The 14,893-nt window shown below is 39.8% G+C and overlaps 1 protein-coding gene across 3 annotated transcripts in view; it reads right to left on the reverse strand.

Annotated features, from left to right (window-relative positions):
- Positions 1-2,209: 2,209 nt before the first annotated feature.
- Positions 2,210-14,893, reverse strand: part of LOC126279105 (uncharacterized) — a 183,224-nt gene continuing 170,540 nt past the window's right edge. For all 3 annotated transcript variants that reach the window (XM_049979585.1, XM_049979584.1, XM_049979586.1), the window contains 3 exons: positions 14,648-14,850; positions 11,389-11,442; positions 2,210-5,856 (listed from right to left, as the gene is read on the reverse strand). In XM_049979585.1, coding sequence (XP_049835542.1) covers positions 5,728-5,856; positions 11,389-11,442; positions 14,648-14,850 — 386 coding nt within the window. In that variant the 3' untranslated portion in view covers positions 2,210-5,727. The remainder of the gene's footprint in view (positions 5,857-11,388; positions 11,443-14,647; positions 14,851-14,893) is intronic.

Genomic DNA, 14,893 nt, shown 5'->3' on the forward strand with positions numbered 1-14,893 from the left:
AATTTCATGTACAGACGTATGACACAAGTGACACCCAATCACCTGACCATTCTGCTCTCTCACGATGTCTAATGACTACTGAAGTTGCTGATATGGAGTACTTGACAGTAGGTGGCAGCACAATGCACCTAATATGAAAAATGTTTGTTTTTGGGGGTTTCTGAATACTTTTGATCACACAATGTATGTACTCATTGCATCCCTGATGTAAGCCCAATGCCTTAACAGCTGAGGCACCTCACTTTGTTCAGAAAAAGTATATCATTTGGTTTTTGCCCTTGACACCTGTGCTTATTTAGTATCTTGTGTCTTGATGGTGAACTGTGAGACTACAAGTCCAAGTTTTTTTAAAACTTTTTATATTATACATTGCATTAAGTTAACATGAGATTTATCATCCATACAGCTGAGATGTTGAGTGGCCCCTCCCCATTCTCCTCTAAATTTGACTTGTACTCTATTATTCATTACCTCATTGTTGTAAGGATGTTAAACCATAATCTACCTTCCTTTCCTCCTTTATTCAGATTGGAACCTTTATGTGTATTTTGTTATTTAACTCTGAGAAGCCACACTGTCCAAATGCTTAACAATCAAGATGTTCAAATGTGCGTGAATTCCTAAGGGACCAAATTGCTGAGGTCATCGGTCCCTAGACTTACACACTGCTTAAACTAACTTAATGCTAAGGATAACACTCACACCCATGCCCAAGGGAGGACTCAAACCTCCGTCAGAAGGGGCCGCACAATTAGTGACATGGCGCCTCTAACCGTGTGGCCACTCTGCGCGGTGCTTAACAGTCATTTCATTCTTTTTTATATACCTGTCAACTGCACAATGCCTCAATTGTACAGTTGAACAGTGCCTCCTTTTTCCAGGCCAACTATATCTACATGGATACTCTGCAAATTACACTTAATTGGCTGGCACTGGGTTCATCTAACAACCTTCACAATAGTTATCTATTATTCCAATCTTGAACACCTATACCTTTCCATGCGAGCTCTGATTTCCATTATTTTATTATGATGATCATTTCTCCCTGTGTGGGGCAGTATCAACAAAATATTTTTGCATTCAGAGGAGTAAGATGATGATTGAAATTTCATGAGAAGATTTTGCCACAACAAAAAAGCCTTTGTTTTAATGAGTCACCCCAAATCCTTTTTCATATCAATGACATTCTCTCCCCTATTTTCCAATAAAACAATAAGTGCTGCTCTTCTCACTACAAGAGAGGTCAGACAAGAGTAGTGTAGGCAGTCTCATTAGTAGATCTAATACAGTTTGTACATGTTCTGCCGATTAAACAGAGTCTTTGGATTGTCTTCTCCACAACTTTTGCTACGTGTTCTTTCCAATTTAAGTTGTTCATAATTGTAATTCCTAGGCATTCAGTTGAATTTGACTGTCTTATCACATAACAGAGGTTTAACAGATTCCTTAGCACTCATGTGAATACCTCACACTTTTCGTTATTTAGCATCAATTGCCAATTTTCGGACCATACAGATATCTTTTCTAAATCGTTTTGCAGTTTGTTTCAATCTTCTGATGACTTTGGAAGATGATAAACAGCAACAGCATCTGCAAACAACCTAAGATGGCTGCTGTGATTGTCTGCAATATTGTTTATACAGATAAGAAACAACAGAGGGCCTTCTAGCACTACTTTGGGGAATACTAGAAATCACTTGTGTTTTATTTGATGACTTTCTGTCAATTACTATGAACTGTGAGCTCACTGACAGGAAATCACAAATCCAGTCACATAACTGAGATGATATTCTATAAGCACGTAATTTCACTGCAAGCCGCTTGTGCAGCACAGTATTAAAAGGTATCCGGAAATTTAGAAATACGGAATCAATCTGAAATTCCTTGTCAATAGCACTCAACACGTATGTGAGAAAAGAACTAGTTGTGTTTCACACGAACAATGCCTTCTAAAACCATGCTGACTGAGGGTCAATCGACTGTTGTCTTGAGGTAACTCATAATGTCCAAACACAATGTATGTTCCCTAATCCTGCTGTTTATCGGCCTGTAATTTTGTGGCTCTTTTTATCATCACTTATCTTTGGAATAATTAATTTGTTAGCACTACACATATTTAATTTTATTTAATCCTCCAGCAAAAAGCTGTGGCCAGCATTAATTGAGGACATCTTTTAGCCACTGTAATAGAACCATGACAAAAAAAAAATAATTTTTTGAGTTTTTAATAAACAAATGATTAACTTCACAATATGGAAAAATTATTTAAAAATAACCAATTTACATAATATTTAAGCCACATACAAAATTAAATTAAATACAGAATTCTGCTATACTCTCACATAATGTTAGCATAAATCTGGTTCAATAAAACAATTTGTGTACACATAAATAATATTTTATGATGATTTAACAACATGATTTATATGGTCTGCATGTAATCTGGAGGTCCACTGTCTACTGCTTTGACAGTATATGGTAACATTTTGAATAGTAACTTATATTTCCAGTCCTAAAAGTATGGAAATCATACGACACATTTGTGTGTGCTGAATATTTCATTTATGATAAACATTATTTCTCAGAACTACAAAACAGTATTTATTAGGGGTGTTTTCTGATTATCTCTATTTTATTACGCCCAGAAAACCCTGCTGTATGGTCTGCATCTTTATTAGCTTGTAAACGGCAGCTGTGATAAAACTTGTATCTAACAGGCAATGCCACAGATAAGGACTTTCACAGAAGAGAAATATCCTTAATGATTACACTCCCAATAACATGCTGTAGAAACAAATGCTAGCTCACTTCACAACACAAACAGAATGGAATGGAATAGTTTCAGCAGCTATTATGCTGGAACTCTATTGGTAACTGCTCTATGGTAACAAATATCAGTAATTAAAGGGGAAAAGAGAATACAGGACAGAAGATTAGTGTTTAATGTCGTGAAGAGAATGTGGTTATTTGAGATGGAACAGAAGCTCAGATTAGGAAAGGATGACAAAGGGAATAATCTGCACCCTTTTCAAAGGAGCCATACGAGCATTTGCCTTAAGCAATTTAGATAGATCCTGGAAAATCTAAATCTGGTTGGCTGGATGGGGATTTGAACCATAGTCCTCCTGAATGCAAGTCCAATGTGCCAACCACTGACAAAATGAGGCTCTGCACAGTCAGACTCCACATGGGGCATCCATATATAATAGTTCTTTGGAAAGAAGGGCAGAAGGCATCAAAAGTGTAAGAGCACCATGCTGTTGTCGAATACTGATTTGGACTTTATATGCTAGTCTGTAATGACAACTGGGTGTCTGATAATAACAAGTAAGTACAATTTAAAACAGTAAAAGAATATTGCAAAACAGGACAGTAGGTTTCACAGCCAATGAGTTTCAATTTTAGCCTATTGTGATCTTCAGTTACTGGAGTAAGTAAAATAATTAAGAGAGCTAAACAAAATGCAGATGGGTTTAATTGCAGGTGACAAAAGACAATTCATACCAAGAATAAGTTATATGTATGAAAGAAAGGTGAGAGAAGAAACTTCTGAAATGCATAAAATGTTGACACATTCAAGTAAAGTGGCTCAGGAATGTAATCAACAGGGCGTACATTTAATAAAAGCAAATTACCGAAGAGCAAAGAAAATACTACTAAAAAGTTAAAGGACGGTTAGACAATGGCATTATACAGAGAACAAGAGGAAAAGCAGAGAGGGCATTGGGCTACCTATCCATTCCTATCCTAGGGGAAAATACATGGAAGAAACAGAAGATCCTAGGCTTTTTTAGTGACCTTACTTCATGCAACTTTTCAGGATGCACAATCCTTTTCAAGATGGGGAAAAAAATTCTGCTGGATTATAAATTCCACTGAACTGGCACTGTGGCATAACTATTGCCATCGATTCCTTGATAGTTATTTGTTCTTACTCTTGATAAATCATTTCATGCTACAACACACTTTGGCCAAGTGAATGAACAAATTCACCTGATCTAGCTTATCTCAGACAAACAATATCATTTGTCTGTCAAGTGACTACAATAAGTAAGTTAATATTTGCTATGTTCAGTAACACAGTTTCCATTGCAGTTCCCAAGACAGAAAGCAGAAGGCTGGCAAACATCAGCAGGCTCTCAAATTAGATGAGTAACGACTGCCAGATCAAGTTTTCATTTCCAAACAGCCACCAAAATTGCTTTCAATGACAGGCAGAAAGATTCTAATTATCTTTACTTTTTTCTTCAACGAGATTTGTAAGGAACAGATGGTTTTTACTTGACAAGTAGTTCATAACAAACCAACTCAGTGGTCACCAAAAGAACTCTGTGGCTTGTGTAGGTTCACTCCATGGTCTTTTACTCTAATTAGGAAGGTGTTTGCTCTGGTCACCACCCAGGCCATATGGTTCATCCATAGCAATTGGAATGGAGTCCTTTATTGTGATAGCTCCAAGAGAATACAGCACAATCACCTTTCGAGGTACAAAAAGTGAATGAAAATGGAATCATGAACCGATAAAATACAGAAATAGTATAATATGAAAGATGAATTTCCTACCAGAAGTAGTATTAAAGAAAATCTTAACTACTATCAGTTTTCTATATGAAAACTACCTGCCAGCATATTGTTTTATTTTATTTTGATAGTCAAAGCTATACAAACTTTCGTCTTGTCTTGGGTTCACTGTAAGAAACTCATAACAAACAATAAATAGATGAGATATTTTTGGGTATGTTCTGCTTTTAAATACCAACAATAATTTTCCTTAATGGGAAGGAACAAGAGCTTTTGGGTAAAGTTAACTCTTCGGCGACAGTTTGGTTAAAGATGACATATAAACTCTGTTTTGAGAAGATGTACTTTCAGAGCAGAATGAGACATTTTAAATTCTGAGAAATGTTTGAAGGCATTTGATTGTAATAGTATTAGTATGCCAAATTGTTAATGAATAATGGAATTTGAAGATTTGCAGCTATTTGATAAGTCTTCTGATTCAATATATTATCTTAGCCTGACAGACACATTAGAAATTAAAATACTAATTCCTAAAACACCACTGCACCCTACATATAAAACCAGCTAACTGTGTTATTTCCTCCAGTGGTATGCAAGGAATTTAACAAGTACTCCACACACAAATTTTATAAATATGGTTTGTAGTGCAACATGAATCAACTGAGACAGGATGAACAAAAGAATCGCCTGTGATTGTTCAAAGCTGCATTCAAGTAAAGGAGTTTAAGAAAGTGATGGAAAATGTTACACAAATATATTAAGAGTGTTTCGAAATTTCAATCATGACAGTGAACCTTATTTAAAACCCTTTGATTCTCTTTGTTTATATAGCAATTCACAAGGTAGCAGCAAAATAATTATTGAATCAAAGACACAATGAAACCTTAATTATTTTCAAAAAATCAACAGTTAATAAAAAAATCAATATTTAACAGCACAGCTCCAACAATGGAGTGTCTACATACTACAGCATCTGCAATGCTTATTTGTACTTTCCAGGTTAAAAACAACATTTGAACTTTAGCAAAGTAATATTCCAGGTTAAAAAAAAATTGAACTTTAGCAGAGTAATAATACAAACTTGAAAAATGCAGTGTAACAGTCAAAAATAAATAACTCTTCTAGTGGCCAACACTAAATGTTCTTATAGCTCTAGGTGGAGTGAAGCACTTCAGTATTTAGCTTCATAACGACCAAAAATACTTATCAAATATTTTCAAACAATAATACTTCATCAAGATGGTAGCTTTTGACCGAAAGCACTTCATTTATTTTAACTACCAAGCACGTGATTGGGCCTATGTATTTGCCCAGGACCGAAAGGACATCATACCCCTGGAAAAAATATAAAAAATAAAAATAAAAACACTTGACAAACAAAAGAAAGAAAGACACTATTGGCTACTGTCAGTTTGTACTATATTGTTACACACTTTGAGACATGTGGGAAAGTGTAGGTAACAGTTCATCAGATGTGTGTTTCTAATTTTATGTGAACACAGTAGCAGGAGTTACACTATTTGCATATTGCCTTTCCTTGTTTTCTTTTCTCATTATATTGTATGTAACAATACCAGAGAAGGAAAGTTGCTACTCACCATATAGCGGAGAAGCTGAGTCGCAACAGGCACAATAAAAAAGACACACACAATTAAAGCTTTCGGCCATTAAGGCCTTTGTCAGCCTAGACACACATACACACACGTGGAGGCGCACAAGCACACGCACACGCACACGCACACGCGCACGCAGGCACGCGCACGCGCACACACACACACACACACACACACACACACACGTACGTACGTACGTACGTTCATACGTAAATGCAACTTGCACACACATCTGCGGTCTCAGAGAGCTGAAACCACACTGCAAACAGCAGCAACAGTGGGTGATGGGAGTGGCGACTGGGTGGGGGTAAGGAGGAGGCTGTGGCGGACAGTTAAGTGTTGCAGTTTAGATAGAGGGCAGGAGAGAAGGTGCGGAGGGGCAAGGGGTAAGTAGCGGAAAGGAGAGAAATAAAAGAAATTAAAAGACTGGGTGTGACAGTGATATGATGGCTGTGTAGTGCTGGTTTGGGAACAGGGAGAGGGCTGGATGGGAGAGGACAGTGACTAATGAAGGTTGGGGAACGTAGGATGTATTGCAGTGTAAGTTCCCACCTGCGCAATTCAGAAAAGCTGGTGTTGGTGGGAAGGATCCATATGGCACAGACTGTGAAGCACTCATTACGATGAGGGATATCATGTTTGACAGCGTGTTCAGCTACAGGGTGTTCCACTTGTTTCTTGGCCACAGTTTGTCGGTGGCCATTCATGCGGACAGACAGCTTGTTGGTTGTCATGCCTACATAGAATGCAGCACAGAGGTTGCAGCTTAGCTTGTAAATCACATGACTGGTTTCACAGGTAGCCCTGCCTTTGATGTGGTAGGTGATGTTAGTGACCGGACTGGAGTAGGTGGTAGTAGGAGTATATATGGGACAGGTCTTGCATCTAAGTCTATTACAGGGATATGAGCGATGAGGTAAGGGATTGGGGGTTGTGTAAGGATGGACGAGTGTATTGTGTAGATTCAGTGGACAGCACAATACCACGGTCGAAGGGGTGGGAAGGGTAGTGGGTAGGACATTTCTCATTTCAGGGTATGACGAGAGGTAATCGAAACCATGGCGGAGAATGTAATTCAGTTGCTCCAGTCCCAGATGCTACTGAGTTACGAGGGGAATGCTTCTCTACGGCTGGACTGTGGACTTTGGGCGGTGGTGGGAGACTGGAAAGTGAACCTGGAACCCATAACACACATTGAATCCCTTGCCCTGCAGAAACTTTAGCATCATGCACAACAGCACCTCAAAAAGTTCTCCATACTACTCACTTCCTACTCCCACCTCGGAGTACCACTGTTCACCACTTCTACAACCACCTCCAAACCTCCCCCAAGCACCCCATAGCTGACAGACACTGTCTCGCAGATCTAGTACATTTACCCCACCCTCCAAAACTCCCTCCCACCACCACACAGAAACTAGAACCTAAACAGACCCACAACACAGTTATTAACTTTTCCTCCAGAAGCCTTAGGCCCACAGAAACATCAGTCCTTTCCAAAGGCCTCACCTTTTGCCCCACTCCCAAATCCAACCATGCTGGACTAGTTAAAGCCCTTCTCTCCTTCTCCTGGTCCCTACAGTTGAAACACTTTTTCGCTACCAACCCGACCAATCAGACTCAACATTGAAGCTTGCCTAAACTCAGTTCACTCTTCCATTCAACCGTGATCCAACCCCACTGCCTCCAAAATACCCCCTGTTAACTTTCCAGAATTTCTTAACCTTGAATCTTGCCTCAAAATCATTCCCCAAATCTCTCAACATGCAAACTAACCTTACATCCGCAGAAAAAACTGCAGTCCACCATCTAAAACCTGATCCTGACCTTATAATCCTACCTGCTGACAAAGGCTCCACCACCGTTGTTTTGAACTAAAGATTGTGTGGCAGGACTCTGTCAGATGTCAGATACATCCACCTACAAACCATGCCACAGTGATCCCATTCCACTAATCCAGCAGGATCTCGAGTCACTACTCAAATCCTTAGGCCCATCCCAGAACCTCTCCTCAGAATCCATGTCTCTACTTACCCCTACCACTCACAGCACTCCCGCCTTCTACATGCTTCCTAAAGTCCATAAACCCAACCACGCAGGGCGCCCCATTGTGGCCGATTACTGTGCCCCCACTGAGAGAATCTCTGCTCTTGTAGACCAACACCTTCAACCTATTACCCAGAACCTATCTTCCTATATAAAAGATACCAACCGTTCGACTCACTCTCCACAGTTCCTCTCCCTTTACCACATGGTGTCCTGCTCGTCACTACTGATGCCACCTGCCTGTACACTAACATTCCTAATGCCCCATGCCCTTACTGCTGTCGAATCCTACCTTTCCAAACACCCTATGGATTCCAAACCAACAACCTTCTTTCTAGTCTCCATGACCAACTATATTCTCACCCACAACTACTTCTCCTTTGAAGGAATTACCTACAAACAAATCCGTGGTACGGCTATGGGCACCCGCATGGCACCACCCTATGCTAACCTATTCATGGGCCATCTAGAGGAATCCTTCTCAAAAACCCAGAATCCTAAACCCCTCACCTGGTTCAGATTCACTGATGACATCTTTGCTATCTGGATTGAAGGTAAGGACACCTTATTCACATTCCTCAAGAACCTCAACAACTTCTCCCCCATTTGCTTCACCTGGTCCAACTCAAGCCAACAAGCTAACTTCCTAGATGTTGACCTTCACCTCAGAGATGGCTACATCAGTACCTCTGTCGATATCAAACCTACTAATCACCAGCAATACCTCCACTTCAACAGCTGCCACCCATTCCATACCAAGAAGTCCATTCTGTACAGCCTAGCCACCCATGGTCATCACATCTGCAGTGACGAGCAGTACCTCTCAAAATATAACGAGAGTCTCACTGAAGCCTTCACTGACCATAATTATCCTCCCATCCTTGTACAAAACCAATCTCCTGTGAGTTATCTTTCCAGTCTCCCACCACCTCCCAAAGTCCCACAGCCTGGCCACAGAGGAGCATTCCCCTCGTAACTCAGTACCATCCGGGACTGGAGCAACTGAATTACATTCTCCGCCAGGGTTACGATTACCTCTCGTTGTGCCCTGAAATGAGAAATGTCCTGCCCACTACCCTTCCCACCCCTTCGACTGTGGTATTCCGCCGTCCACCAAACCTACACAATATACTCGTCCATCCTTACATAACCCCCAGTCCCTTACCTCATGGCTCATACTCCTGTAATAGACCTAGATGCAAGACCTGTCCCATACATCTTCCCACCACCACCTACCCCAGTCCAGTCATAACATTACCTACGACATCAAAGGCAGGGCTACCTGTGAATCCAGTCATGTGATCTACAAGCTAAGCTGCAACCACTGTGCTGCATTCTATGCAGGCATGACAATCAACAATCTGTCTGTCCACATGAAAGGCCACCGACAAACTGTGGCCAAAAAACAAGTGGGCCACCCTGTTCCTGAACACGCTGCCAAACATGATATCCTTCATCGTAACGACTGCTTCACAGCCTATGGCATATGGATCCTTCCCACCAATACCAGCTTTTCTGAATTGCGCAGGTGGGAACTTATCCTGCAATACACCCTACGTTCCCGTAACCCTCCTGGCCTCAACCTTCATTAGTCACTGTTCTCATCCATCCAGCCCCCTCCCTGTTCCCATTCCAGCACTACATAGCCATCATTTCACCGCCACACCCAGTCTTTTAATTTCTTTTATTTCTCTCCTTTCCGCTACTTACCCCCTGCCCCCCTCCACACATTCTCTCCTGCCCTCCGTCTAAACTGCAACACTTCACTGTCCACCACTCCCACCATACTATCCCCCCCCCCTCCCCGCCACAGCCTCCTCCTTACCTCCACTCAGTCGCTACTCCCATCATGCACTGGTGCTGCTGTTCGCAGTGTGGTCTCAGCTCTCTGAGACTGCAGATGAGTGTGCAAGTTGTGTTAATGTGTGTGTGTGTGTGTGTGTGTGTGTGTGTGTGTGTGTGTGTACTGCTGACAAAGGCCTTAATGGCTGAAAGCTTTAATTGTGTGAATCTTTTTATCGTGCCTATCACGACTCAGCATCTCCGCTATATGGTGAGTAGCAACTTTCCTTCTCTGGTATTGTTACAGTCCATCCTGGATTTTATATTGTATGTAAGGCTTGCTGGTCTTGCAGTAAAGTGCACACCTGGAATCTGAAATGTTGCAAGATTGAATCTTGTTTGGAGTATGGATTTTTTCAGTCTGCTTTTTACTTAGAATTCACCTCTCAATTACCTGGAGACCATCAGAAACAACACATGGCTTGGATTTCACATTAAACTGTAGGGCCCTTTCTCCTGATTGGATGACTGAATAACTGAGATAAGTTAGCAACATGCAAATCATCAAAGTAGCATCCAATTATAACGCTTTTAATACGCCACTGAACCATGAAAATTTTTATTGTATATACTTGAAAATACAGCATTCACCTAATTCAAAATGCCTTGTTTTCTCTTTTTACCCCACTTGTAAAATAACAGCAATGAAATAGGATAGCCACCACATAAAGGAGGCAGACAGGCACATTTAAGCGTAGACTAAGCTATCAGAGAAAGTTTTCCTTCAGTGTAGAAAACACACACACACATTCATATCTGCGCAACTCTCACACATATGACTACTGAGGACTTTGGTAACTTAGTCTACTTACTTTCAAATTGCTTGTCTGCCACTAAATACCACCTCTACATGGCGAGAGTCAATTTATCTTATTTATTATTATTATCATTCATCATTGGAGGGATGGCGCTCTTGCGTGCGTGAGGTGTGTTTGCATCTGTGAATGAATGTGAGTGTGTGTGTGTGTGTGTGTGTGTGTGTGTTTTTTTTTTCCTTTGGCCAAAAGATACTGTGCAACTGTTTTTTCTTTGTGCCAATCTGCAACTCAACATTTCACTTTAAAGTTAATTTAAATATAGCAATGGTAAATCCTTTGTGGAATATAAATGATTTAAGGAGTAAAGGTAATAAAACTCACCTAACAGTCGATGTGTTGAGTGGTCACCAGGCATCTAATCAAGATCGAAAACATTGCTAGCTTTTGGATGAAGTTATTACCGTTACTACCTAAATCATTAAGATTACTTTAGAAATATTTACTGGCTCTTTCATGCTTGCTTTCTTTGTCTTAGCACCCTGCTAATTCTTTATTGTCCTGCAATGGAGTATAACTTTTTCCAATGGAGATGCACTGAAAATACTTACTTCACTTCCACTTGGTTCAGGAGGCAGTAAATTTGCAATCGACTTCTGCAGGAGCTGTGAAATAAAATGTCAACAGAGTTTTAAAACTTATTACTATTACAATATAATCATATACATAAACAAAATCTGTTATTTTATATTGCAATTTACAGGTGGTAAAGAGGTAAAAGGACTTTTAAATCATAAAGAAAAAGATATATGCCACAATGTTTTGCTGAAAAAAGCAAGTTGAAAGTATAGCAGTCAACACACACACCAAATTTTCAAGAGAGAGGTACAGACAGATCCATTTAATCTTTATCTGAACTCACCCCAAAACAGATCTTACTCTCACATTGCCTGCCTTGTACAAATTTTGATCAATACAACTTACAATATATAAACTAAAAAAATTTAGCTAATGCTACTATACACATACTGTTATGTAGTGGATAAGTGGAATTGCAGGTTAAAAGACATGGTTAATTAAACTGTTCAATATAATCAAACAAAAAAAGTACTTACAGATACTATTATACATAGTTACCACTCAAAATTCTCTGCACTGTAATAGAATATACCATGAAGATTTTTTTCAAGTCTGCTTCAGGACCTTTTAACACTGTGCTGTGTTCCCACTTTTAAACTGAATTTACAAATTTTACATCCCTACAACGTAGGACTCAATATACAGATTGAATAACATTGGGAATAGGCTACAACCCAATGTCCCTTCTCAACCACTGCTTCCCTTTCATGTCCCTCGACTCTTATAACTGCCATCTGGTTTCCATACAAGTTGTAAATGGTCTTTTGCTCCCTGTATTTTACCCTTGTTAGCCTCAGAATTTCAAAGAGAGTATTCCAGTCCACATTGTCAAAAGCTTCCCCTAAGCCTACAAATGCTATAAATGTAGGTTTGCGATTTCTTAACCTATCTTCTATGATAAGCTGTAGGGTCAGTATTGCGTCACATGTTCCCACATTTCTCCATAATCCACACTGATCTGCTTCAAGGTCGGCTTCTACCAGTTTTACCATTCTTCTGTAAAGAATTAGTGTTAGTATTTTGATACCACGACTTATTAAACTAATAGTTCAGTAATATTCACACTTATCAGCACCTGCTTTCTTTGGAACTGGAGTTGCTATATTGTTTTTGAGATCTGAGGGTATTTCGGCTGTCTCATACATCTGGCTCAACAGATGAAAGAGTTCTGCCATTGCTGGCTCTCCCAAGACTTAACAGAATTTCGTTTACTCCTGGGGCTTTGTTTCGACTTACGTCCTTCAGTGTTCTCTCAAATTCTTCTCGCAATATCATATTTGGAAAAGCCTTGCAACTTAAAATCTAGTTCTGAAATCTCTATCTTACCATCATGTAAGCAATTTGAAACCTTCCAGTGTCTCCAAGTCTCTTCCCTGTATATAGCCTTCTTTCATGGTTCTCAAACCATATGTTAATGACAATTAAATTATGCTCTGTTCAGAATTCTACCAAGTGGTTCCCTCTTTCATTATTTTTTGCCAGTTCATATTCACCTACTACTTTTCCTTCTCTTCCTTTTCCTACTATCAAATTCCAGTCTCCCATCACCATTAAATTTCCGTCTCCCTTAATGTGAATAATTTCTTTCATCTCATCACACATTTTTCAACCTCTTCGTCATCTGCAGAGCTAGTTGGCATATAAACTTTTTCTACTGTGGTGGATGTGGGCTTTGTGTCTGTTTTGGCTGCAATAATGCATTCACTATGCTGTTCACAGTAGCTTACCTGCACTCCTATTTTCTTATTCATTATTAAACCTACACCTTTATTACACCTATTTGCTCTTGTATTTATAACCCTGTATTCACCTGACCAGAAGTGCTGTTCTTCATGCCACCAACTTTGGTAATTCCCACTACATCTAACTTTAACCTATCCATTTCCCTTAAATTTTCTAACGTAACTGCCGGTTTAAAGGATCAGATCCTTAGAGTGCCAGTTTTGTATCTCTTGATAGTGACATCCTCCTGAGTAGCCCTGTTCGGAGATCCAAATGGGGGACTATTTTACCTCTGGAATATTTTACCCAAGAGGAGGAGGATCTTAGTGTTTAACATCCCGTCGACAACGAGGTCATTAGAGATGGAGTGCAAGCTCGGGTGAGGGAAGGATGGGGAAGGAAATCGGCCGTGCCCTTTCAAAGGAACCATCCCGGCATTTGCCTGAAGCGATTTAGGGAAACCACGGAAAACCTAAATCAGGATGGCCGGAGACGGGATTGAACCGTCGTCCTCCCGAATGCGAGTCCAGTGTGCTAACCACTGCGCCACCTCGCTCGGTTTTTACCCAAGATGATACAATCATTTAACCACACATTAGAGCTCATGTCCCCGGGGAAAATTATGTCTGTAGTTCCCCCTTGCTTTCAGCCATTCACAATACCAGCACAGCAAGGTCGTTTTGGTTGATGTTACAAAGCCACATCAGTCAACCATCCAGACTGCAGCCCCTACAACTACTGAAAAGGCTGCAGTCCCTCTTCAGGAACTACATGCTTGTCTGGCATCTCAACATATACCCTTATGTTTTGGTTGCTACTGTAGGTACACTTACAGTACAGCTATCTGTATCATTAGGGCATGCAAATCTCCCCACCAATGACAAGGTCCATAGTTAATGGGGGTACAAAATCTTAGTAAGACTATTTCCATCCATCCATCTCCATCTTCCGATTTTCCAATTCTCCCACACTCTCAACTTAAGTCATTCATCTGTGGTCCTTACACTCTGTGGATTTTTAAATGTCACTAGGTGGGGAGGTTTGTATTTGCAGCAGGTATTACAAATATGAGCAGCTGCTTGCATGCTCAATTGGTTCACAATGTCAGGACAATGTAGCAGTTTGTATGCATGTGTATGCCTCTTCACTCTACAGAAAAACAGCTTAGAATGTTTGGGTTGCTTTCTACATCCTTCCGACCACAGAATGCTTCCATTATTTTAAAAGTGGTGGTATTTATCCAGGCTATTGTTTATAGTCTATCCAGAATTTTGTAACACTAATTTCGTACATACCTGATAGATTCCGTTTCAGAGAATAGATATTAAAATTACATATTACTTAAGAATCTTTAAGTTATTTTTAAAATCACACACATTTTATTTGGCTATTAAAGTAAGATCTTTTGTCAGCTAATGAGAAATCAGTGAAAAAAGATCTATTCATATCATGGTAGTAACTTCCCATATGAAACTTAATTATAACAAAAACAGAATTGCAAACAATTACCTTTATTTTAACTTTTGAATCTTCTGATACTTCCACACAAGAAATGTTAACTTCCAGTGACATAGCTGTAATTGTTTCTGTTTCTTGGTTGCACTTTTCACAGTAGAAGCCACCACCATCTATTTCAGATAAAAAATCACTACCGCAAATTTCACATGTTGGCCATGAAAATGCTGTATCCTCATCAACACCAATGACACATCCTGTAAGCAGAAGTATTGCAGATGTTTACTTCATTATTATGTT

Source organism: Schistocerca gregaria, chromosome 6, assembly GCF_023897955.1.
Source record: "Schistocerca gregaria isolate iqSchGreg1 chromosome 6, iqSchGreg1.2, whole genome shotgun sequence".
In the NCBI taxonomy this organism is placed as follows: Eukaryota; Metazoa; Arthropoda; class Insecta; order Orthoptera; family Acrididae; genus Schistocerca; species Schistocerca gregaria.